Consider the following 26,699-nt stretch of genomic DNA (forward strand, 5'->3'; position numbering starts at 1 on the left):
ACAAGCAAAGATAATTTTCTTTTTAAACATATTCTCACATCTCTGGAGTTTAAATGTTTATGCTATTAGGACATTTACGCATTATATCTCTACTAAAAATGTCTTATTGGGTAATAAAAAAATACATCCAACATTTCAGTATTCAGCTAATGTGGTCTTAATGCAAATTACAAATGCCTGAAATAATTAACTATGTAAATAATCCTGTGAAATTTTGTGCATCCTGTGTCCTCATACTAACCTGTAGTGCTGCTACCCAAGTAGTAGTAGATAACTTTACATAAATGCAATAAAAGCTGCTCTTCTTAATAGTTTGGATTTTAATACATTTTTACAAACTAAACTGACATGTAGCGTCAGTTTTTAACTAACACTATAATTACTTTATTCATCTCTAAATATTTACGTTGCTCCCAACTAAAGCATGCAGATAAACAGGTTTAACTGTTACTTTGTGTGTCACTTCGCCTCTCCCTTCCTTATAATATAAATATGTCTAAAACTACATCACATCCTTGATGCTACTTCTAATCCAAATAATTAAAGAAAAGCACAAACTGGCACTGGTTTGAACCAGTATATTTTATTTATTTGTGCATCATGATGGCAGATTTGCAGCCTCCAGCAGGTTACAAAGCGAAGTGTGAAGGTGGAAACAGTTTAGTTGCTGTCGCTCGGTTTGGGTGGCGTCATCATTTGTACGTCTTCATGTGCCACAAACCGTCGTTCAGATAGTGAACGTTCTCGATTCCGATTCCCTTGTTGACTTTTTCTCTGTTCGTTAGACACAGATCAGAATCTTAGCGTCATAAGGATGTGAACAGTGACCGATTTGTTTAGTAAAACATTTGAGAGGCTTACATGTTTTCAGCCGACATCTTCATTACACCAACACAGAGCGCATGTTGCTTCCCCTCTGCCATGATCGCCTGAATCAACGTGTTAAAGACAAACATGTTGGAAATGTTTATTTAAAAGCTGCAGAGAAAGTTGAAATTGATGTTGGACAGCAGAAAAGGGCGTTTAAAACTACAATAACACATCAGGATTAAAAGGATACAACTACTGTGTCGGCAGCGGCAGGGTAGAGTTTGGCACCAGGTGAGGTGAGTCCGGGACACATGATATTCGCTCCACTCAACACAAACTTTATGGCTCCTTTGTCCACTTGCTGGTGTGGAAGAATAAAAGGATCTGAGAGAAAAGGAAATATAATCAACTAAATACTTTAGTATCAGTAGGGCCGGGTGATAAATCAATTAAATTATTAAACATTCAATTTTTGGAAAATCTGGATTTTTTTCAACAATTCACTCCTTTGACTTGATGTTAGCATGCACAGGGCAGCCATCTTGTTTGACTAGCGTGTTTTACAGCTTTTGTTTATTTAAACCTTGAATTCAGCAAAGTTTAAGTGTGAGGCTAACATTTTTTAAGTCATAATGTTATAAAAAATACTGTAATGTATTTTTTGCAGCATTTTTACAAGAGGCGTCAAAGAGATTAAAATAAAAATAAAACATTCTGTCTCAATGTGATTTTTCTTTTTATAGAAATACTGATCTTACTGAATAAACTCAAGATAAATTTAATTTACATGTTACCTCCTAAATTAATTTGTAATCCAAAGCCAATAAAACAAACAAAAAAAGACATTTTAATTTCCAAATTTGAAAATCAAGTGACTGTATTTTTTAAGCCATGTTGTTGAGGGAAGCTTACATTTATGGAGCAGCCTGAGGGTTGGATAGAAAGGTCCTTCCCTCTGTCTGAAGAAAAGCAGTTCTCCGTTCACTGTCAGGATTTCAATGTGTTCATGGCTGAAATGCACACAGAAGATAAACAGTGCAGAGCACCAACCTGAACAGAATATTAATGAGACAACGAAGACAGGAAACACGGGATCGTACCATCTCACTATTTTAACTGGGTCCTTTTTTGGCATTATTTGATTGAGCCATGGCTCGATGTCGGGGAACTGTTCCAGCAGCTGATTTCTGATGCCTTTGATCACCGATGTTTTCAGCTGGATGCAGTTCGACACATTTTCCTTCTCATCAAATCTGAAAACAAACAAACATATATTTAACTTTAAGAGTTATACTTATCCATGTATTTTCAGTGATAATTTTAAACTGATCAAATAAATACTGATAAGTACAAATCATCATTTGATAATGTTTCTGATTAATGTTTTTTTCTGTTCTAGCACATTTTCCAACAATCTTACTTCTATCAATTACCATTATGAATTTTAAAATAGTCACGAACAATAACAGTTAAAATTTTAACAGGGTCAGTACACTTTTCAAACATTTTAAAGGCAGATTTTCAAACTTTTCCAGCGCCAAACTTTATAGATAAAAACAATACAAATTAACTAAAGAACACACTTTAAATTCTCTGTTATATGACATCCTTTATTACTAATTTGCTACTAATATGTTATGATAGTATTCTAGAAGGGACCAATTAAACAATTTTTCTTATGTTTTGAAACATCTCTTTCATACACACTCCATTCACCAAACTAGTCTGAGAACAAAACACAAATTTAACAAAAAAGATCCCAAAATTTCAACAATTTTAACATCTAAAATATAAGACCTCCTTTATTTGAATTACACAGATCAATAACTTATTGAACCATTAGAAAAAATAAATATGTCTTACATTTAATAAATCAGTTAGTTGCAAGACAAATGACCTTCCTACTCACATTAAATCCTTAAACAGAATATACTTTACTTTCTGTAAATAGTTTTGTCTCTTAAAAATTTATTACAGCTTCATTACAAAACTGTGCAAGGACTATATACAGAAATCAAGCACTTTCCAATCCTTTAAAACCCTGATTTAAGTACTTATTTCATTGTCATTTTTTCTTTAATAACTCTTTCACAGCCGTATTGATGGTACGACTCATCAACATTACAAATCTTTAGTTACAGCTTTACACATCATCCTTATTCCTAATTATCAATACCAGAACAGCTATTCTCCATTCCTCAATGTTCCCTCTGACTTTCAAGTACAAATATGTCTAAAAGATCAATCTTCTTCTAGACTTCTGCACAAATACGTTGCAATTTTGAATTTTAAGTCCAAGAAAATCAACATCCTTTGTAGAACCTCACCTTTAGATTTTGGTATCTCTATATTTTGATCATTCTACTCATGTTTTACAAGCTGCCAGAAAGTATTAAAATAAACTTCCTGGGCATCCCATAAACTGGCTGTCAGTTTGTAAGTAGTATATGAATCTGATAATATGTTAATTAATTTCATGTTGGTAGGGAGCTGCATGAGAATGTTCATTAGTTTGTTTCTGTTGTGCTGTTTTAGCTGAAATATAAAAGAAAACAACTACTGATCCCACTCAGAAGCTCCGTTTGACTCAGACTGATTTTATGCAGCTAACATCCAACAGAAAGCTACTGACAGAAAATAACTCAATTATGCTCCTCTTGTATTGGCTTAATGCTGGCTCTACTAATGCTAATTGAAGCTATCACCTGCTTACCTCAAAACCTAGTGTTACCAGTAGAAAATTAGACATCTTCCAGGTCAGTTTCTAAATACTAAATATTATCTTTCTACAATATCAAACACGCTAATGCTAACAACTTAGCATTGGTAACTTCAGTGTGCTGCTAGCTAACGGTACAACACAGACACGTACTTTTTAAACATCCTCTCTGGTCTCCGGTGCCGCGGTCTTCAAGTATGTCACAGCTTGTCCGAACGTAGTTTACCAAGTCAGGCAAGCAGACAGGAAAATCAGCAAATATTGTTTATGTATTAGCTGTTGCTGCAGCAGATTTCCACGCTCCTTTTTAGCTGTATGAGATTTGCGTGACTTTACGACAGTTAACGAAGGTTAACTCGCGTTACCTAGGTGACAGAGGGTTTCGTCACATAGAACGTCTGTTTTATGGGGGTTTGTGCTGCAGTTTCAAAATACAGGTAAACCAGAGGTAATAATATCGGAAATGACTCCGTGTTAATGTAATGTATTAATGTATGTAGTTTTTTTTCTATTTAGAAAATAGATTTTTTATTTTACTTTGTTTTCTCCCCATTGCGACAACATTATAATTTTTAGATATTATTAAAACATTGAAATCAAGTATAACGTAAATCTTAGACACATTTTATGGATAACATCTAAAGGAAATGTGGGCTTAGTATTAAATGGTTCATGTACCCACTTGAGAATAAATTGCTTGGTATAATAATAATAATAATAATAATAATAATAATAGCAATAATAATAGTAATAATAATAATAATTGCATTGCAGAACATAACTGCAGTTGGTTTCAAACCCAAAACACTGCTGGAAAAATATCGTTGGATATATTTCTATATTATATCAGAGGTGGGTAGACTACCCAAAAAATGTACTCATATAAAAATAGTACTGCCTAAGTAAAAAAGTAGCCATCCAAGATATTACTCAAGTAAGAGTAAAAACATTTTTCCAAATCTTTTTTTTTTTTTCAATACAGAATTTATGAAACTTAAGCAAAAACTGTGTGTGTCTGGTGATTTGTTTGGTTAAAAGAAGCTTATTCTTCATTCAGTGAAGTTACTCACAGTGGGTCGAGTATCCAGAAACCTTCCTGAAGAGTAGCAATACTTCACAATAAAGTTAATCAAGTAAAAGTAAAAAGTACAGTATAGCAAAAACACTCCTCAAAGTCTTTTTTCCCCAAAAAAGTTCACCAGTAAATGTAATTGAGTATCTAGCTACAACTCAACTCTGAATATTATTAAATTCCCTGTTATGTGGATTCTTTCTTTCAAACTATTTTTGATCAAACGTGACGAGAATGGCGTTACTTTAGCGCCATCTGGTGGCAGGACCAAACAGAGCACCATGGTTAATATAAAAAAACACGCTTGTGCAAAAAGTACTTTTGTACAAAGTACTTCCGGTGGGGTCACGGACTAGCTTTTTACGAGTGAAATTATTTCTGCGTGTTTTAACGTCTGTTTCGCTATCATGTGGAGTTGTTAGTGTTGCGCTTGAATAAGTTTTATAAATTATTGCCTTTAACGGCCGCTTGACCCGACCGCTGCCGCTGAACGACTTTACGACGCGGTTAGACGACGGAGAGGTAAAAAAGAGGAAGCAGTAGCCAACCATTTTTATTCTCCTGCCAGCAATAACAAGAAAGAGACGAGGCTCCAGATCAGAGAAGCGTTGAGTAGTTTCTAATTAAATTTTCCGCTTTAAACTGGATAAACGAACCGGGTGAATCGAAGCTGCCCTTGCGAAGACAGACGAAGGCCGTCGGACACTGAGCTCTTCCCTCGACAAAGCCTGGAAGTTTCGGATCAGAAGACTGGCTGTAAAGAATTAGTATTCCCGTTTTTTCATGTTTCCAACAGGTTTATCTTCCCCTAATCCCCCACCACCGCCAACCCAGGAGGCTAGACCCGCGGCTACTGATGTCAAAAGCGACAGTGGGAACATCACATCTCCGAAAAAGAGGAAAATAAACGGCTCAGAGAGGGACGACACGAGTGACACCATCTCCTCCTCGCCTCCCAAGACCCTCAATTCCTCCTCCTCCTCTTCCTCCTGCTCTCCCACTCCTCCGCTGCACATTCAGAAGAAGTTGAGGTTCGAGGATTCGGTGGATTTCATTGGACTAGATGTGAAAATGGCTGAGGACGCTGCCGCCGCCGCCGCTGCTTCTTGCTCCAATAACAAAAGCAAAGCCATGTTCCTGGCCGGTGGCGTGGGGGGACACCACGCGAACGGACTCACGAAAACCGCAGGGTCCGGCACCTTCTCCAGCAGCAAACCCGGTGCTGCCAAGAAACTAGTCATCAAGAACTTCAGAGGTACCTGGGGGAACTGGTGCAGAGAACCATTGCAAACCGGTCACACACACATAACAAGTCCCTGTTTATACTGATCTTTAGTGGTGCACCGATTGCACGATCCCTGATTACCGATCTTTAAAAAGCCGATTCCGTTTTTGGCCGAAAGCGTTTTTTTTTTTTTTTTTGGCTACGCTGCAGTCTGAAGTGACCCAATTCTGATTTATTTTCTTTTTTGTCAAATCTGATTTTTTTCCCCTTCACATTTCCAAATATATGCAACATGTAGGTGACCTCCAGCGTGAAACAGGAACAACCTAAAAGTGTCCCACATGCGCAGTAGAGGTCGCAATAACGTCACACATACAGAACGTGCTCGGTGTTTTTCCAACCGCTGTAAAAAAGAAATAGTGCTCAGTGTTTGCGGAAGTAAACATTGATGCTAATGGCATAGCTATACCATTAGCTATACGATCGTAAAATAATCGTATAGCTTACGACAATTTAAAAAAGCTTGTCGATTTTTGAAGTTGTCCGGCCAGAGCCAGCACATTAACAACTTAATCCTCATTATTGTCCGCCATTATTGTTGTTTTTCTTCCCGCTTATCAGGATGCAGAATAGTAACGTTTGTCGAGTATCAGTGACTTTCAGGTCGAATGAACGTGGCCGTTCAGATTCAGGTCACATTTGAAAAGATCGTCAGATATCCAAGTGACCTGTGTCACATTTGAAGAAAATCTGATTTGTGGTGTTCTTACTGTCATGAAAAGACCAGATACAAGTCACACTAAGGTAGAAAAAAAAAAAAAAAAGAGTTGGATTTGGGTCACTTCAGGCTGCAGTGTGAACACAAGTCTAAATATAGAAAGAAAGTCACTGTGTCGCAACAGTGGGGTGACTCTTGAGTTTATTGGTGAGCTGGTAAAAGAATCAAGTCCTTTTAATTTGATTATTTTAGCCCATGTGACACAAACTTTGTGGACCCCTGCCATTAGAGATGAATAATAATAAAGAAACAACTGGAATTGATAAAAATCAGAATCAAGGGAAAATATCAGAAATTGGCACCGGTGGTGTCTAAACGTTTGTACAGAGGGCCAGAATCACCCGGGTTGAAATAATATTTCCCCAAGAGAGGCAACAGCAGAAAGAGATTAACCTATTACTATAAAGATGACAGAAATAACTTTTCAATGTTATTTTAAATAGATATATTATCAGGCTGGAGTGGTGTAGAGCCCTAATGCGCAGCTAAACTCTCATCTGCTTTGGGCCGGCCCTGCCAGTCAAACGTCTCACAGCAGAGCAAAAGAGGACAATGACTTTGTATAAGCTAGTTGTGCATCAGTTGCAGTTTTCTGGCCGATTGTTGATTACCGATCGGTGCACCCCTAATGTAAAAACTAATTAAAAAAGAGTTTCTTTATTTATTTATGATTTTTAGACCTTTACTGAGTTAGATAGGATCACGGTGTAAGATAAGCTTCAAGTGCAAGTATTGGCCGACCACCTGTCTCCCAAAATGAAGGAAATTGGATTTATCGACTGGTTGATTAAACCGTTGAAGCAACAAACTAGGGCCTAACATATACTCCAATCAAACCTTTCCCAAGCCCAGAGGTTTCCAAAGTGTGGCTGGGGGGCCATTTGTGGCCTTTGGAATAAGTTTGTGTTTGAGAGGTACAAAATTGGCCCTCCATCATATTTTTTGTAATTGTTTTACGATGGCAAGTTTATATATTTTTAAATAGAAAATGTTAAAGACGACACAAAAATTTCTTTACTAGCGTTTATGTTAGAGATGCAGCGATTTGTCAGCCAGCATATTTCCTTAATTTTGGGAGATTGGTGATCAGTTAATATTCACACGTGAAGTCGATCTTATCCCCTGATCATATCTGCCTCATCAAAGATCTAAAAATCAACCGCTGTCCTCTTCTGCTCTGCCTTTAGAGAGGTTTGACTGACAGACCGGCCCATCAGGTCGTGTCCGCACATTCACAGTTAACTATAGTCACCCCACTGTCACCAACATAGGGACATTGCTAAATGTCCTTGTGACATTTAGCAACATTTCAGGGGGAAAAAAATTGGTATTGACAAAAATCAGAATTGGCAGGTCAGGCTTTTTAAAGATTGGTGATCGGCCAGAAAACTGCAGTCGTTGAACCCCTACCTGGAATATATGCCTTAATTAGAGTTGCCACCGATCAGACTTTAATCTGCCAATAGAATAAGTACTTTTTCATCAATATTAAGGAATTACTTAATTAAAACAAGTCTCTACATCTTGTTGAAAAGTTAGTTTTGTCTTATTTTAAGTGTAATAATATATTTTAGGTAGAAATTGGACCAAAAATGCTTTCTAAGATTTTGTGGTTTTTCAGTGAGCAAAGTTTGCTTTTGAGTAAAAGTCGCCGGTCCTTACAAGACACTGTGTTTTTTTAAAGTGGTTATTTAAAGACAAATACTTTTCATTGCACCCATTTTCTTCTATTTTAAGAAGGTTTTACTTTCTGTTATTTTGTCCTAATTAAAAATAGAAACTCACTAAAAACATGTACTGGGGGCCAAATTTGTAAACTCTTTTTATTGAAGTCACTCTGTTTAGGACTACCGTACATAAAATCAGCATTTTTAGAAAAAGACAAGCCGTTGCTTCGTATAAACTTAGCTCCACTATCTTGTCTACATTCAGTGTTGTGTTTTTCTTGCAGAAAAACCCAAGTTACCAGAAAACTACACACAGGAGACCTGGCAGAAGCTGAAAGAAGCTGTGGAGGCCATTCAGAACAGCACTTCCATCAAGTACAATCTAGAGGAGCTCTACCAGGTATCGGTTCTGAACGGGAAGCCGGCTGCCTGTTCGCTCTGCCGGCCGATGAAACTTTCCCTCCTCTGTCTCCCCAGGCTGTTGAAAACCTCTGCTCCCATAAGATATCTGCCAAACTGTACAAACAGCTGAGGACCGTGTGTGAAGATCACATCAAGGCACAGATCGATCAGTTCAGAGAATATCCTTTACATTTTAAACAATAATGACCCATTATTGTTGTTCTTTGTCTTAATAAGTTCCTCTAAAACGGATAAAGGGACATCTGATGTGTTTAAGTACGGATGTAATAGCAAATGCAGGTTTTAGTCAAATTTTTCATGGGATAATTGTGTTGAATTTTTTTATTTACCTAATTTTACACAAATATCAACAGCTGGAAGAACATTTATTCATCTTTTGTTTGCAAATGATCTATATTTTTCTTATATTTTTGAAAACTAAAAATAGAAATAAAATGGTCTAACCAATTAGTTTTGGTTTAGTTTCTAGTGAAAATATCTTAGGAAACTTAAAATAAGACAAAACTAACTTACAAAGACATTTTCAGAAAGAAATATGAACTTGTTTTAAGTCAATAATATTTATGATTACTATAGAAGATTATTTCACTTATAACAAGATATTTTCCCCATGTTTTTGTGAACTAATCTTCCAATGAAGCTAGAACTTTTTCATCAGTATTAAGGAATTATTAACTTAAAACAAGCCCTTATATCTTGTAAGTTAGTTTTCTCTTATTATAAGTGTACTAAGTTATTTGCACTAGAAACTGGACCAAAATTACTTGGTAAGATTTTGTATTTTTGCTATGTAAATGTTGCAGACACGATAATTTCAAGTCTAAATTTGAATTAAAGTCGTTTGTTGCCCTAACCTGGGTTTTACGGATGCCCTGGACAGCGTCCTTTTCCTGAAGAAAATCGATAAGTGCTGGCAAGATCACTGCAGACAAATGGTGAGTCTGTTCACTTCTGCACATTCGATGTAACTATTAGAGTAAATAACAAAAAAAAAAATAATGAGTAGAAATGGGTAATAAGTATTAATTAAAATGAAGAAATTTATATAACAAAAAAATCCACCATCATTCATCAATAGTTTAAAACTTTTCTACAAAATGAAAATGAATTACACAAAGTAGAAAGCAATAGTGTTTTGTCTGTTTGATGATAAATCAGAATAAACTTCTCCAAATTTAGGTCGGTTAGGATTATAAAATTGTATTTTCACTCAATTCCAGAATAAGGAAGTAAATCTACAAGATATTTTCTTTTTGCTGCTTCCTTCAAAGTAGAAGTTGATATTCATTCACTTGGACAATTTTGTAAACCTCAGATTATATCCTGAATTGTTTGGACTGCACAATACTATAAAATCTAGCAATACTATGCAGTGTTGTAGTACTCGAGACCGGTCTCGGTCTTGTTTCGGACTCGACCGCATTTGGTCTCGGTCTTGTCTTGGTCTCGCTAAATATTGCATAAACATGAAAAATGCAAGTTAAAAACAATTACTGCACTTTAAGCAGTCATTTGCAGTACAAATATTGCTCACCCTGATATTACAGTGGTAATGCATTTGCAATTTATTATTTTATTTTAAATTGGTTTCAGCTGTAAATAATACTAAAATTGCAGGAAAAAGTGCATCTAAATGTTTAACTTTGAGGGATTTGGAGTGATTTACTGTTTAAAAACTTGTCAAATAAAACCTTAAGGTAGCTCGTACAGCTGTTTCTGCTGGTGCTCGGCCAGCCAGTCAAAGCAGAGCCTGTTTTGTGTTTTGGTGTGAAGCTGCCAGGGATGAGACGTGCTGACCCAGTCAAAAAGCTGTGAAGGAGCGCTTGTTTACGCCTCTGCACAGCTGAAACCTGAGCTCCCAATTTAACCTCCCTTACAAACACTGACAGAAAATGACAGCTTGACCTCCGCAGGATTTTACATGTTGGGTCAGAAAAGTGTGAAAGCTCTTCTCACCTGAATGTTTCTTCTTCTGTCTGGCTGGTGAGCTTCTCAGCTCAAACTCCTCAGGATGAAGGGCGGCTCTGTTCCAAAATAGTTTGCTTATTTAGGATTGTTTAATCACATGTTCTATCTGAGTTGATAGATCTGAAGTGCAACAAGACTAATTGGATGTAAAGTGACTTGCAAAAGGACCCCAGCCTCTTCAACCTGTTTATATTTACTCAGATACCCCCAAATAAAACTGAGTACAGTCAGTTTTCATTAGAATTACCCAAATCAGTAAATGGATTTAATCAATTACCTGAACATTTCAAAGCCCACTAATGAATTAGCGTCTGAAGACTTATGATCAATCTATAGCAGGGTGTCCAGAGTGCGGCCCGGGGGCATTTTGTGGCTCTTGGACAGATTTTTGTGGTCCCCAACTCCAGATCAAGAATGATACAAATTTATTTATTAAACTTTTTAAATTTTTAATCGGGGTAAAATTATTACAATGGAAGATGTTAAGTATGATACAAAGTATTTATCTGTTTAAAACCAAGTCTAACCAGAGACTTTTACTGTACAGCCAACTTTGCTGCTCCTAAATCAGCTTTAATTTAATAATATATTTTTATTATTGTTATTATAATATATTATAAAACATTTTAATGTAAGATATTGTGATGTAAGAGTCAATAATAATATTGTTCATAACAAATATTATGATTAATACTAATTATGACTCATAATATTATAGTTAATAATAATAATAACGATCATCATTACTAGTAATTTTATTCTTCTTCTTAATAACAATACAGTTTATTTATAGGTGCCTTTCTTGACACTCAAGAATACATAACATCAAATAAAAGATAAAACAGTAAAATAATAAAATCAATTTAATAGAAAGAGCAGAAGACTTCAGATAAAAAAAGTTATTTCAAATGTGTTTTCAGTTTTGATTTGAAATTAATTAAACTTTACTATATGGAGTGTTTATTGTTTAACTATATTGCTTATAAAAAATAATGGTTTTTTTATAACTGAGAATAGATTTGTTCAACAGAGCCTAAAAAAATTTGAAAACTAGATGCTTTTCTTTTAACACCGCAAACATAAAAACAAAATCAGACAGCATTCTGGGAAATGTAGGCAGAGGAAAGACTTGACCTGCTCAACCTCTCATGACCGCCTAAACTGGTGGAATCAACTCACTCACTCACTCTTTGGTTACCTAGCAACTCACTCACTCTTTAGTTACCTAGCAACAACTTGCTGAGTAACTGTCACAGCAGCAGTTAAGGTTGTGCCACATCACTGCTTAAAAATAGGACAGCGGTGTGGAGTGAAAAATGTGTATAAAGCAGGAAAGATCACGCTACCAGTTTGGAAGTATTTCAGCTATTTAAAACAAAAATCAAATCAATAACTATCTATCAACTTATATGAAAAGCTTATATTGTGCTAAGTTCTCCAGCCATGTTGTCCAGCTCTATGTTTTAGGAAGAAATTGAAGATTTGGTGCAGCTTACTGTCAGACTTTAAAGTTAGTAGTTTTGTTGAGAATTAGTTTTTATTCATAATTTGTTTTGTTTTTGTTCCACAGATCATGATTAGGAGTATATTTCTGTTTTTGGATCGCACCTATGTTTTACAAAATTCTATGCTGCCATCGATCTGGTGAGTGATGCGTGATGTTTCAGCCGCTGCGAGGCGGTTCTGTGGGTGCTGAACCCGGACTGGTGTGCTGTGCAGGGACATGGGCCTGGAGCTGTTCAGGTTCTACATCATCAGCGACCTGAAGGTCCAGAGTAAAACCATCGACGGGATTCTGCTGCTTATCGAGAGGGAACGAAACGGAGAAGCCATCGACCGCAGTCTGCTGAGGAGCCTACTGAGCATGCTCTCTGACCTCCAGGTAACCTTTTAAAGGGATCCACGATTAGTTGTAACAATAGACTTTATTTAAGAAATGTTTATTTTAGATGTAAAAACAATAGACTGTTTAGTTTTTATTGATTTTAATAAAATATTGTCACACGGACGTCGCCATGTTGTTCACACTGCAATGCACTTTGTGTAAATGACATGCTGTGTCCGATTGCGCTAGCTCAGTCCAGCCAAAACAGCGATGAGTAACGTCCTTCAGCCTTTTCGATTTGAACCAGAGCCTGGTCTAGATTGATGGGAAGGTAGAAATCACAAGAGGGGATGAAGATGAGGAGGAAGAGGACAGAGTTGGTCGTAGGAGCTGGTGTTTGCTGCTGCTGCCTTCAGCTTCGTAAATGAAACGATGAATGACGCCTACCTCTGGTCTGACTGTGTGATCCGGGAATCAATCAATCAAGTTTATTTGTATGGCACATTTAAGGCAACAAGGCAGTTCAAAGTGCTTTACATCATAAAAACACCAAAATACAGTCAAAGAAGACATAGTCAACATTACAGCTTGTCTGATGTCATCATTACACATCAGAATGTTTATCAATGTTTCATTTATAATTAGGGGAGCACCGAGTTATCGGCCAGCCGATTTATCAGTGCCGATTTCTTTAATTTTGATAGATCGTTGATCAGCCGATTTTTACTTGTGAAGCTGATCTTATCCATTGATCTCATCTAGCTTGGCAAAGGTCCCACTGTCCTCTGTTAATCTCTGGTGAGAAAGGTTTGATTGACAGACCGGCCCACCAAGTTATGTCTGCACGTTTACAATTAACAATATTCACCCCACTGTTGTCAACTCAAATTTTTTGCAGTATTAAGCAACATTTCAAACCAAAGAAATTGGTATCAACTAAAATTGGAATCGGCAGGTTTAGCTTATTAAAAGATTGGTAATCAGCGATTTGCCAGAAAACCAATCGGTGCATCCCTATTTATAATGTTTCAAAATCAACTCTAAACAGTTGTGTTTGTGTTTTGAGTCTGGATTTAAAGTAAAGTCAAGTAAGTACTGTAGATAGCTGTGTGTCTGGTAACGCAGAGCTACAGTTGGATCGGCGGCAGTGTAGCTCCGTTAGCATTTAAAAGAGCTTCCAGCGCTGTCTGATGTTTTTCGCTCACTAGCTGGCGGCAGAAGGGTTTTGGACCTTTGTGGATAAAAACTGTCAGCACGGCATTTACTTAGCCCGTTAAGGTAACGATTTTGCTCATACAAATGACTCAAAGTGTGGTGGAGAAAAATGTTGAGGGAACAAATGTAGGTCCTGCAGAAGTTGTGTTTGGGTCTGTCCCACTTTTTTTAGTTGCAGCCAACAGCGATACAGTGTCACATTGTCTAAATTTGCACCAAACGCAATATGAGAAACAACAAGTCGGGAAAAGTTAGTTACTCTGTAGGTTCCAGTACAGAACGGATCCAAGCGCCTCATCAACCCAGCATGCGTTGCTCGAAAAAATGGCGAACTCCATGGGTAAAAAATATAACAAAAGATCAAAGTTTTTTTGCAGTAATTATGGTTTTTGGCGTATCTCAGACAGCTTTTTTCTCTGTTCATAGGAAACTTGCAGCATATTTAGGCCACCATGTTCAACTAATCGTGGATCATTTTAACATCTGATCTCGTTGTGTTGCTTCTGTGGTTTTCATCAGAGCGCTGATGAGAAATGTCGACGTTCTTGTTGACAAATGGCCTTAATGGATCCTCTGTTTCCTCTGTCTGTAACAGATTTATCAAGACTCGTTTGAGCAGCGCTTTTTGGAGGAAACTAATCGACTTTACGCCGCAGAGGGACAGAGGCTGATGCAGGAGCGAGAGGTGATTTATGGGACCTCACCCCCTGGAGGCGCTCACTCTTTCCTGATTGTATTTTTAGAAAAATGCAGAATGTTTCTGGGTTTTCTGCAGATTTTTTCAGATGAGTAAATATGCAGGGAATCTGTACCAGATTGTCCAATGATGCTGCTCATAAAGAGTTTCAATTTCGTACAGTAAATAAACTGCAAACCACAAAATTTTGCCACGTATTTTGGCCTAGTTTCTAGTGCAAATATCTTGGTACATTTGAAATAAAACAAAACAAACTTATAAGTAGAAATTTTTAAGTTTAAGTTTGTTCCTAGTCAGTTATTCCTTAATATTGATGGAAAAAGTAGAAGTTCCAGAATATTTCACTTATGAGAAAAATGTTTTGTTTCTATAAAAATGTGTTCAGTCTGTAAAAAACTGTAGAAAAAAAAACAAACATCAATCTTAAAGTGTGTGTTGTCACACTGGTCCTGTTGAAAACAGAGGTGGTTTCCCATCTGTTTACATCCACATTCGGTTCCTGTAAGTTTTACTTTCAGTTTGAAAATGAAGGTGAAGTCTAGCAGGAAATCATTCCTTCTCATTGTTATTTATTTAAATCCAACAAGTCAAGAAAACATAGCTTCTTTGATGAATTCTCTATGAATAATAGAATAGAATAAACTTTATTGATCCCTCAGGGGAAATTGCGTATTTGTTGAAAGCTACTCCATCTTAGGTGATAAATACAAAGTTTGTAAAATATATGTATACTTAAGAGTGAATAGTTCAAAATGACTAGATATAAATAATAAGCAATCACATGCAATATATTAATCAATAAATGAGCGCAGAAAAAAAATTGAATCAATTAGCACAGACTTGGGTATTATATATATATATATATATATATATAGGCCTGTCACGATAGCAAATTTTGCTGAGCGATTAATTGTCTCAAAAAATTATTGCGATAAACGATAATATTGTTTGAAGACCTTTTTACACTGATGTAATGGAAATGACGTAATAATGCATGCGATTTCCTGCCAAAGATAGATACACATTATTTTCAAAAGAACACTAAACACTGGAACTGATAAACAAAATAAACAAAACAACCAAAAACAAAATGGATTCTCAGTCTCCATCAACAAAAAAATGTACTTGATAAAAACTAAACAGCATAAAGCCAAAGTGGAAATAAATACTGCATTCAACCTAAAGAGTGCAGATTATGAAGTCTGTATATTATGTTGCCCTTCAGTAATAATTAGATTTAAACAGAGAAGACGGGCACATCGACTACCTGATGCAATAGTTCACACTACACGGTTTTTTTATCCTATTTTTCCCCTGACAACAATCTTAGACTGTTGGTCTTTCTAAGATTGTGTGGTGTGTTACGGTAGATCATCGTTGCCACTCCGATCTAAATCAGGGGTTTTCCCCACTGGGAGCTTAACGCAGCCTGTTAAATGTGACAGGTAGCCAATCAGAAAGCCCGGATTCTCCTCCGAGCTTTCTGAGGGGAAATTACGTCGGGGAATCCCAAACAGCTGACACTGCGCAACCCGAAGTCCAGCGGACATTGGAGATGATACGTGGAAACAACATTAATGTTTATTCAACATGCAAAGAATATAGAAATGACAAGAGGAGGAGTTGGAGCGAAATTGCTACCGCAGTTGATAAACCCGGTAACTTTTCAGCTGTTCTTCGTTAACGTGACGTAAATAGATTATAATGATTTTCATTCAGTCAGGACTTTACGCTGACACTAGCCACATGCATTGCAGGTAGATTGTAGTAAAGCTGGTTTTAAAATTAGTTCACTGAACTTGTAGCCATTATTTTGTGCCCATTGTTGGACACCACACGGCAGGAACGAACCCGATCGAACCGTTATAGCTAGGATTTCTGTCGGCTAATGTGTGGTCTGTCAGGTTTTGAAAATGGGCCGACAGCTCTAAGATCGTGTCGTGTGCGCTGGGCTTTACACTGAGGAAATGAGGAAAGGAGGGTCAGTGGAGAGCACCGGAGTTGAGCCTTTTTTCATTCGGTGTCATCAACAGAAAGAGAAAAAGGACGGAAGAGACGATAATGCCGATAATTGAAATGACGTCGATAGTTTTAATTTATCGTACGATTAATTGATTTATCGTTTATCGCGACAGGCCTATATATATATATATATATATATATATATATATATATATATTATATATATATATAATATATATATATATATATATATATATTCCAACAATTAAATATAAATCTCTTCATACTCCTAAACTGAACTAATATCTAATACTGTGTATGCATAAACTCCATGGCAACTTAGCGGATGTCATTTGTTATTTTTGTTTAGTTATGTGTTTTTTAACTCAAGCTACTAGTTAGATGTAATATTACTTGATCACCGTTTTTTCCTTTTAAGTTATATTTGACTTTTGTTTTCAGTCATTCTGGCTTTTAACTTCCTAAAGAAAACTGGATGTTTATGAGGACATAATAATATTTGAATGTTTCAGTAAATTTTAGTGCATCTGGGGTCAGAGCTTCATGTGATTACCAGTTTATTTTTAAATTTTTTCAGGTTCCAGAATATCTCCATCATGTCAACAAACGCCTGGAGGAAGAAGCTGACAGAGTAATCACATATCTGGACCAGAGCACACAGTGAGTGTTGGTTTGCTACATTTAGTTTGCAGCTTGAGGCTAAATAAAATTCAGCTGTTAAACTAAGTTAATTTATTTCTCAGAAAACCGCTCATTGCTACTGTGGAGAAGCAGCTGCTGGGCGAACATCTCACTGCGATTCTGCAGAAAGGTACTGCAGAACCAGTCACGTTATCATAGAAATTAAACCTTGTTTTTCCAATTATTAAATGTCCATCATGATTGTTTTCCACATTAGAAGCAGAAACATTGAATTTTTATTGAATTTTACGTAATATACAAGCGCAAAGCAGTAAATAATTGAAAAATATACATTGTTTTACGACTGAGAACCTAAAAAGTGCGGGGTGCATTTGTATTTAACCCTCTTCTGTTGGATACAGATCCAGTTAATAGATGATTAACCTGCATATAATTTAGTCAAAATAATTACATTTTACATTTAAAATAAAATTAAAAAAGTTTGGCAAATATTTTCTACCCAGAATTCCTCAAGTGACAAAGCTTTTGAGCTTCACCTGGTTTAAATTCTGTAAAAAAAAAAAAAAAAATAAAAACTAAAGACCCTTCTAATTATGAATCCATTGATCTAATAAAAAAATCTATAGATCACACATAAACTGTGTTGATGTTAAGTCGAGCAGGAGGGCTGAGTTGAATTTGTATTATTATATCAAAAATAATAAAATATAAGAAGTAAAAATATTGTTTTAGCTACAAATGACCAAGCGTTCACTGACAGAATGCTGTTGTGGCATTTTAGGCAATAAATGTTTGGGTTTTTTTCTTACTCAAAAATATAATTATTTATTTGCATCTTTTATAAATAAAAAAAATACTTAAGTGGTTAAATCAATTAATTGTCATAATAATCTGTTAGTAAAACAATCATTAATTGTAGCTCCAAAAGATTATTTTTGTTCTTCTATTTTGCAAAATTTTAAGTCTTTCAATGAGGAAAACTGAAACCCAAAAGACTTGCATCAGTAACTGAGGTGAAATGTGGTTTATGTTTGTTTATTCAGAGGAGCATGCCACACTTTACAGATTTATGTTTATAAAAAATGTGAAACCTTCTCCTGCACAATTGTGCACTATTTTTCTTTGTTCTGTTTCCTAAAATCAAATGAAAATATAATGACTGTGGTTGTTGTAGAGGGAGAAAGCAGTGAATGTTTGTAGTTTTTGACCAGCTTGAGGGAACGTGAACCTGACGGTGTGTCGTTGAAAACTGGCAGGGCTGACCCACCTGCTGGACGAGAACAGGATTCAGGATCTGTCTCTGCTGTATCAGCTCTTCAGTCGAGTTCGAGGCGGCGTCCAGGTGCTGCTGCAGCAGTGGATAGAATACATCAAGGTACGACCAGATTAAATAAAACCAGGGCTGAAACGATCCACTTCTTCCACTTCCAGTACCAATATCTGAGGTTTGGTATTGCCTGACACCGATCCAACACAGAAAAACAGAACTGACTTAAAATGTTCCTTTTTCTTGAAACACAGACATAAATATACCGAATTATTTGATAACTCTGCACCAGTAGAGCACATTTAAATACATCAATAGCTTGTATTAAAGATGTAAAAACAACTTTAATTTCTTCAGTCAGTGCAGTTAGAAATAAAACAGCCCAAGTAAAGTAAATAATAAAGAAACTGACAAAAACATCAGGCTGATGGTCAAACATAAACAATAAAACTGCTACAAAACGTCTTTCAAATGGTGCAGAAAATGTGAATTGTAAATATAATTAAAAATAGATAATAAAGCACGATGCCGCTCACAGCACAAAGCATAGAATTAGACCGAATAGATCGGCTCTTATTGATTGTGTATCGGTGAGAATGTGCTCAATTTATCTTTTTTTTTTTCAATATTGGGACCAATACAGATATTAATATCTGACCGGATAAAACTAGGGCTGAACGATTAATCAGATTAATCACGATTAATCAATTATTTATTATAATTAATTATTTAAGCCATGTAACCAATTAATTGTTGACTTGATTTTACAGACTCAAAACAAGTAGCTGAAAAAACAATATATTCAGAGCAGTAATTAAGCTAAGACAGAACAAAAATATCTTTTGCATTTAAGATAAAAAACCTTTGTTTACCCAAAACTCCTCAGTTAGCAGTTTTAGCTTCAACTGGGTCAAATTCACTAAAAAAATGCTGTTATTACGTTTTAGTCAATTAAATGTTTATTTTCTTAATTAATAAAAGGAATTTTTTAATTTATTTGTATTTTTTAATATATTTATCACGTGGTATAAAAAAGGCTTAAGAGGTTAAAAAAAAAACTTTATAAAGGGCCAATTTTTTTAATCCAATTAATTAATCATTAGCTGCAGCCTTAGATAAAACACTAGTAAGATACTGAACGTTAACATTAGTTTCTTATGAAATTGTGTCCTTTGATATTTCCCCCACATGCAGGCGTTTGGAAGCACAATCGTAATCAACCCTGAAAAAGACAAAACGATGGTTCAGGAGCTGCTGGACTTCAAGGACAAGGTGGATCACATCATCGACATTTGTTTCTTGAAGAACGAGAAGTTCGTCAACGCCATGAAGGAGGCTTTCGAAACCTTCATCAACAAGCGGCCAAACAAGCCTGCAGAGCTCATCGGTCGGTAGCTGAGCTTCCCCCCCCCCCGTCGTCACGGCGGCGCGGCAGGAGTTCATGTTTTCTGTTTGTTTGTTTTCCAGCCAAACACGTCGATTCGAAGCTGAGGGCAGGAAACAAAGAGGCGACTGATGAAGAACTGGAGAAGATGCTGGATAAGATCATGATTATCTTTAGATTTATATATGGTAAATTAATGTTTGACTTTCAGTTCATTTTTTTAGTTCCCATGCGTCTGATCTTTGTAGCTGACAGCCATCTTGGCAGGCAGTTGCTATGACAACAATCAGCGAACCACAAGCTTCGAACTGGCTCTCTCTTTGTTTTTATCCAACTTATAAACGATATAAGTACATCACAACTATTACTCGATTAGTTTTTGAGTACTCTACACACCTCTGTGTGATACTAAGATAAATATCAGTGATATTTACAGTAGTATTTACTGCCAGGCTAGTAAAATTAGCTTTGCTAATGTAGCTTTTAGCTGCTAGGTAAGACGGACATGTAGCCTACGTGTTTGTTACTGCAGACTCACTCTGCTAGCCACCAGAACCTCGTTATTCAGACAAAGACTTTGTACATCCTTTACAAATAAATTTAAATACTGATTTTATGCATTTATGGACTTCAGGCTGCAAGATCCTTCATGTTGTTCTCACTCTTCCTGCAGCCATTTTGTTCACGTATCTTCCTCTCTCACATTGGTTAAGAGCGTCCACATATTTTCTTTTTGTTCTGTCCGCTGTGCACTGCGCTTGCCTACTAAGATGGCGCGGGTCACTTCCGGTTCAGACTTGTGGGAACTTTTATTGGCGATCAGGATCTGTAATGATTTGTTGTCATTTTAGGAAAAGACGTATTTGAGGCTTTTTACAAAAAGGACCTGGCCAAGAGGTTGCTGGTTGGAAAAAGTGCCTCAGTGGATGCTGAAAAATCAATGTTGTCGAAGCTGAAACATGGTCAGTTCATCCATTAAAAAATAAAATCTCAACGTTGACTGAATAATAAACGTTGACCTCTAACTGCGTTGTTGTTGTTTCCTCAGAATGTGGAGCGGCGTTCACCAGCAAACTAGAGGGAATGTTCAAAGACATGGAGCTTTCTAAAGACATTATGGTGCAGTTCAAACAGGTAAAGTAGCTCTGCATTAAAACCTTCAATTTGCTTGTATGCAGGTTTATATGTGGCTTTTTAACACCCTTTAATAAATCTAAATCCTTAAATTTATCTCTAAATAAATGAGAAAAGGCTTCAAAAGTTTTACAATGGAAAAAGTGACACATTTTGCACGATACTGCAAAAGCTCTTCTGTAACTATTACAGTACAACTGATTTTTTTTTATTTAACCCCTATTACATACTTTATTAATACATTTTTATAAGAAATCAGACGAGGGTAGAGTATCCAAAAATTTTACTACTTTTACATATTTCTACTCAAGTAAAAGTAAAAAGTCATTTAAGAAATTACTCAAGAGGAAAATAAAGTATTTGGTAAAAGTCTGAATAATTGATCAAATTATGAATCATTTAATATGTAAAAATTACATCATCAAATGGACCAAAATATTTAAAAAAATTGTAAAAATTGATCTCAGAACTTGTCTGAGATTAATCTCAAAATCTGAGTTTTTTTCTAACAAATTTTGTGACTTTTAGAGCTCAGAAATTGTTTTTTTTTTTTCAGAAAATCTCTTGAGATCAATCTCAAACCTTATGAATGTTTTCCACCAAATTTTCAAAACCAGGCAAATTAAATGTTTTCCAAATCAGTTTTTTATAAAAAATGTTTTTACAAAAAACAGATGAAACTTTAACACAAGCTGCAGGTGTGTGTCTGGTGAGACTTTGGTTAAAATATGTTTGATTTTTAAGTAAGAGTAGAGATACTTTATAATTTAATCACTGAAGTAAAGTAAAAAGTACAGAGAAGTAAAAATACTACTAAAAGTAATTTTTTTCCAAAACTGTGTAAATGTAACTAGTTACTTCCCAACTCTTAGTAATGTATTAGAGGAGTCTTATTGTGATGTGGTGCAAAATAAAATTAGCAGCTGCTCTATTTCCAGCATTCTTGTTTCTTCGCCTTCTCACCCTCAACCCCAGTTGTGTTTTTTTGGGTTTTTTTGCGCCTCATGTTGCCTCCGTCAGGCTACAGCTAACTCTCTGTTGCTGTAAACTTGCCCCGACTCGCCCCACTGCAGTGCTTTTGCTCAAGTGCTTTTGAATTGCCCCGTTGTCAGCTGACGCACGACGGCAGAAATGTGAATTTGTGCTGCTCAGTAAGTCGTGTTTCTGCTTTCTAGTATATGCAGTGCCAAAACATTCCCGGCAACATTGAACTGACGGTCAACATCCTCACCATGGGTTACTGGCCGACCTACGTCCCCATGGAGGTCCACCTGCCTCCTGAGGTTAGCGCCGAGCAAATAATCACATGACTGGAACATCATGGCGGTTTTTATAGCGCCTAAGCTATAAATATCCTTTGTTACGATCTCTGTTATCTCTGTCCAGATGGTGCGCCTGCAGGAGATCTTCAAGACGTTTTACCTGGGCAAACACAGCGGCAGGAAGCTGCAGTGGCAGTCGACGTTAGGTCACTGCGTCTTAAAAGCAGAATTTAAAGAGGTTATTAACTCTGATTTTTCCTAGAATGTCGTTTTTTATTTGATCTCTGAGGAACGGTTATATTTGTGACGGAGTATTAATGCTACGCTAAAAACATTTGGTAAATGAAATCAAGAGAGTAAAGTTGTAATTTGCTTTTATTCTTATTCTCGTGATATTACTTACTTTATTCTCTTTATTATACTAATAAAGACACTTTAATTCCTTGCACTTACTTTATTCTCAAATTTTATAACTTTATTTTCCGAATATTATGACTTTGTTCTCGAATTATTTCATCTTTGTTCACGTAATTTTATAACTTTACTTTTGTAATCTTATGACTTTATTCTCATATTACTTTACTTAATTCTCTTTATTAGATACTAATGAATATATTTATTTACATACATGTAAATATACTAAAAATTTTATAACCTTATTTTTGTATAACTTTATTCTTGAAATATTATTGCTTTATTTTCAGATTTTTTTTACTTTATTCTTGTAATATCGCTTATTTTACTTTATTCTCTGTATCAGATACTTATAAAAATACTTTATTTACTTACACTTACTTTATTCTCATCATTTTAAGACTTTATTGTCATATTATGGCTTTATTCTTGTATTATTTTAATTTTCTCACAACATTATTACTTAATTCTTGTAATATTATGACTTTCTCATATAAATTTGTTCTTGTATTACTATAACTTTATTTTTGTACGTTTATTCTCATAGTACTTATAATTTTATGGCTGTATTCTTGTTGTTTTAATTTTTCTATGGCCCTAATCGTATATATTAACTCTGCTGTCTGGATGTTTTCCTGCTAAAGGGCAGGAAGGAGCTGCAGGTGTCTCTTTTCCAAACGCTGGTGCTGCTGATGTTCAACGAAGGAGAGGAGTTCACTCTCGAAGAAATCAAAGTAGCTACAGGAATAGGTTTGTTGTCGTGTCGCCGTTCGGTTCGGTTCGCTTCCCGTTTTTATGTCGGACATCTTGTCTGAACAGCGCCTGGTTTCTGGGTTCACAGAGGACAGCGAGCTGCGTCGGACGTTGCAGTCGCTAGCGTGCGGAAAAGCACGAGTCCTCACCAAAATCCCGAAAAGCAAAGACGTGGAGGACGGAGACAAGTTTTCCTGCAACGATGACTTCAAACACAAACTCTTCAGGATCAAAATAAACCAGATTCAGATGAAAGAGACGGTATAAACGGCTTCCTGACGTAGATTGTATATCTATATTAAGTCAAAGGTTTTCATATGAAAAAATGTGTTTAGGTGGAGGAACAAGCCAGCACCACAGAACGGGTGTTTCAGGATCGTCAGTACCAGATCGATGCGGCCATTGTGCGGATAATGAAGATGAGGAAGACTCTGAGCCATAATCTTTTGATGTCTGAGGTTTACAACCAGCTCAAATTTCCTGTCAAGGTAACTAATTGTTTGTTTTTCATCTCACATCACTTTTATTTGTTTTTGTTTTTTCTTTTTATCCATATTTTTATTGATGTCTTTGCATATGGAACAAAGGTGTTTACGTACTCCAGGGTGCAAAAGTGTTGGGCATAAACAAACTGTTTACACCATTGACTTTAAGATGCATGTTTTCAGGAACAAAGAACGCATGCAGAACACCTCCAATAGTAAAACACAGAGAAAGAAAATTAATAGTGAAAAAACACACATGTACACATGATATATACACTTACACACATATGTACACATCCGGAAAAATAAACAAAAAAAGAAAGAAAGAAATCTGGGTGCGCGGGAGGGTCTACATTGAAGCAACAAACTCAATAAATGGTTTTCATTTAGAGTAGAGTTTGTTCAGGTTTCCAGTTTTTGCATTTCTAATTTCCTCCACTTTCAACAAGGACATGACCTCATTTATCCATGTCTTTTATTTGTTGTTTGGTTATTGTTAGCATAGAAAATCCAGGATTTTTATTCAAGTAAGACTAGAAATACTTCAAAATAAAATTACTCAAGTAAAAATACAGTGTAGTAAAAATACTCCTAAGGTAATTTTTTAAAAAGATATTACTCAAGTAAATGTAACTAGTTACTGCTGACCTCTGGTTGTTTGCTACCGTCTTGTCTCTTGTTCTCTTCCCTCCCAGCCTGCTGACCTAAAGAAGAGGATAGAGTCTCTTATTGACCGGGACTATATGGAGCGCGACAAGGAAAACTCCAACCAGTACAACTATGTGGCCTAGTTAAAGGAAGAGAGAAGCAGCCGTTCCAGTTTAGAGTAACAGGTGTCCTGAGTGATCGGTCTTTCAATCTTTTGCTCCCGTGGATGTTAAACCATTATCATCTTCAACCCAACGACCGACAAGTGAATGGCTACCGCTCCGCAGGGTTTCCATCAGGGGTCATGTGACCCTGTGGACTGCATGCCCGTTTAAAAAACAAAAGAAAAAAAAAAGAAGAAGAGAATCTCCTCCATATTTTCTCAGTGCCTCTGAGAGAGTTGGGACAAAGAAGACACACAGTTCTGTTTGCTCTTTTTTAATGGAGAGGAAAAAATATTTATTTTCTGACCTAGATCCTTTGTCCATAGATTAAAACAATATGCTTTGTTATGAAATCTTTTTTTTTTCCTTTTTATTCATCCATCCTTCCAAGCTAATGCTGACACGCCTATCAGTGCTCTAAATGTACCACATGTTGGAAAGAAAAGAAAAACAATCCAAAATATTAAACTGATGCTTGTTTCTTCACTCGTGGTGAAATGTTGGACTGTTGGGCTTAGCATTCAAAGATGTTTTGGACGTATGTTGCGTATTGTGGGGTTTGAAGTTACGTTTGGCAGTTTTAGCAGCCAGGTGATAAAGGCAGTGAGCAAACGAGCACCCATTGTTTAAAAGCGGAGTTTGTGCCAAAAAGGAGCATTTATTTCTGTTTAAAAGGTGTGTTTACGCTGCTAAACCAGTTGTGCAAGTATATGCATACAATATTCTTGGTTGCCTTTTTATTTCCTTCAAACATTTTTATACATGCACCACATGTGATATTTTAAGTGACCCGTTTGTCAGTTTACTGCTCGATAGTTTGTTTTTTTTGGTTAACCTTTAGGTTTATTAAAAGCACAAAAAAAAACATCCGTTGTCATGCTACACAGAAAACATTCGTTTCTCCTTTTTGCAAGTTTCTATGTGGGGCTTTGGAGACATTTACACTGCAAAAACACAAAATCTTACCAAGTAGTTTTGGTCTAGATTCTGGTGAAAATATTTTAGTGCACTTAAAATAAGACAAAATTAACTTACAAGAAATATGAGCTTATTTTAAGTCAAAAATACCTTAATACTGATGAAAAAACATTAGTTCAATTGTATGATTATTTCACTTATTACATTTTCCCCATATTTTTAGTGAAATAATCTGTGGAACTAAAACTGGGTTGCTAGGCGACGGTTGGGCTTGGCTGGCGTTGCTAGGTAACGGAGCCAGTTTAACTAGAACTTAATCAATTTTAAAGAATTACTGATTTAAAATAAACTCCTATATCTTGCAGAGATGTTACGTGTAAGTTAGTTTTCTCTTATTTCAAGTGTATTAAGATATTTGCACTAGAAACTGGACCAAAAATGCATGGTAAGATTTTGTGTTTTTGCAGTGTACGGAAAGGTTTAGGGATTACCGTGAAACACAAAAACGGATTTGATTAGACATATTCTCATTTGTATGAGTTTTTTTCAGATTTACTGCTTCACACAATAAATAATTGTTTCTGTCGGATTTTTATAATTGTGATAATCTGTTGGATTTTAGGTTTTTTTTGTAATGTTTCAGGCTTACTGCTCCTCTGTCAGTGAAAACACTTAAAAACATAAAAGGAAAAACATAATCAAGGATAACAAGCTTTAATTTATGAAGCTAATACAAAAAACTAGGAAGAATTTACAAATGATTGCTGTATTTTGGCAAAACTAGAAGAAATTCGTACCTTCTGGTATCGGTTTCAAAGTAAAAACATAAATTTAAACAGATAATAGAAAGTTTCAGATTGGCAGACGGTTGAAATACTATATTTAAGACTTTAAACATTGACACAATTTGAGTTTTTTAATTTTTCATGGAAATTTTATTAATTTCAATCTTTGCACCTGTGTTCCAGCTGCAAATTAAAATAGCATCAGGCTAATGCTGCAGGCTAAATGCTATTAGCAACACAATTGCTGTTTTCCCCCATTTTGTTAGCATTAAGACACAAAATAAAAAGATGCTGTAGTAACGTATATGTTCCTAATTGAATTACTTACAATGTTACAAAAGTACAAAAAAAAGGTTTTGTTGTATGGTAGCCATTTTGAGGTTTTGAAGAATCTCCAATACTCAAAAGTCAAAAGCCAGACTTTAAAATGAGTCCCAGTTTAGTTTTCAAACTTGCAATTT

General features: G+C 35.8%; 2 protein-coding genes across 2 annotated transcripts; one reads left to right on the plus strand and one right to left on the minus strand.

The window, feature by feature from the left end:
- Positions 1-562: 562 nt before the first annotated feature.
- mcts1 (MCTS1 re-initiation and release factor) lies at positions 563-3,905 on the minus strand. The gene is made up of 6 exons (XM_032554772.1): positions 3,683-3,905; positions 1,911-2,063; positions 1,723-1,820; positions 1,061-1,194; positions 862-929; positions 563-774 (listed from the first exon to the last, which is right to left on the minus strand). Exons 1-6 carry the CDS (start codon positions 3,691-3,693, stop codon positions 693-695), a joined length of 546 nt encoding a protein of 181 aa, XP_032410663.1. The 5' UTR covers positions 3,694-3,905; the 3' UTR covers positions 563-692.
- A 1,018-nt stretch (positions 3,906-4,923) lies between these two features.
- On the plus strand, positions 4,924-25,257 carry cul4b (cullin 4B). The gene is made up of 20 exons (XM_032554769.1): positions 4,924-5,856; positions 8,556-8,671; positions 8,749-8,852; positions 9,560-9,629; positions 12,233-12,306; positions 12,382-12,544; positions 14,298-14,387; positions 16,960-17,042; positions 17,126-17,193; positions 18,281-18,399; positions 19,486-19,678; positions 19,759-19,863; positions 20,527-20,637; positions 20,724-20,809; positions 21,985-22,092; positions 22,196-22,309; positions 23,130-23,235; positions 23,327-23,499; positions 23,574-23,726; positions 24,419-25,257. The coding sequence occupies exons 1-20, from the start codon at positions 5,385-5,387 to the stop codon at positions 24,512-24,514; spliced, it is 2,604 nt and encodes an 867-aa protein (XP_032410660.1). The 5' UTR covers positions 4,924-5,384; the 3' UTR covers positions 24,515-25,257.
- Positions 25,258-26,699: the final 1,442 nt, after the last annotated feature.

Source organism: Xiphophorus hellerii, chromosome 23 (genome assembly GCF_003331165.1).
Source record: "Xiphophorus hellerii strain 12219 chromosome 23, Xiphophorus_hellerii-4.1, whole genome shotgun sequence".
Classification (NCBI taxonomy): Eukaryota; Metazoa; Chordata; class Actinopteri; order Cyprinodontiformes; family Poeciliidae; genus Xiphophorus; species Xiphophorus hellerii.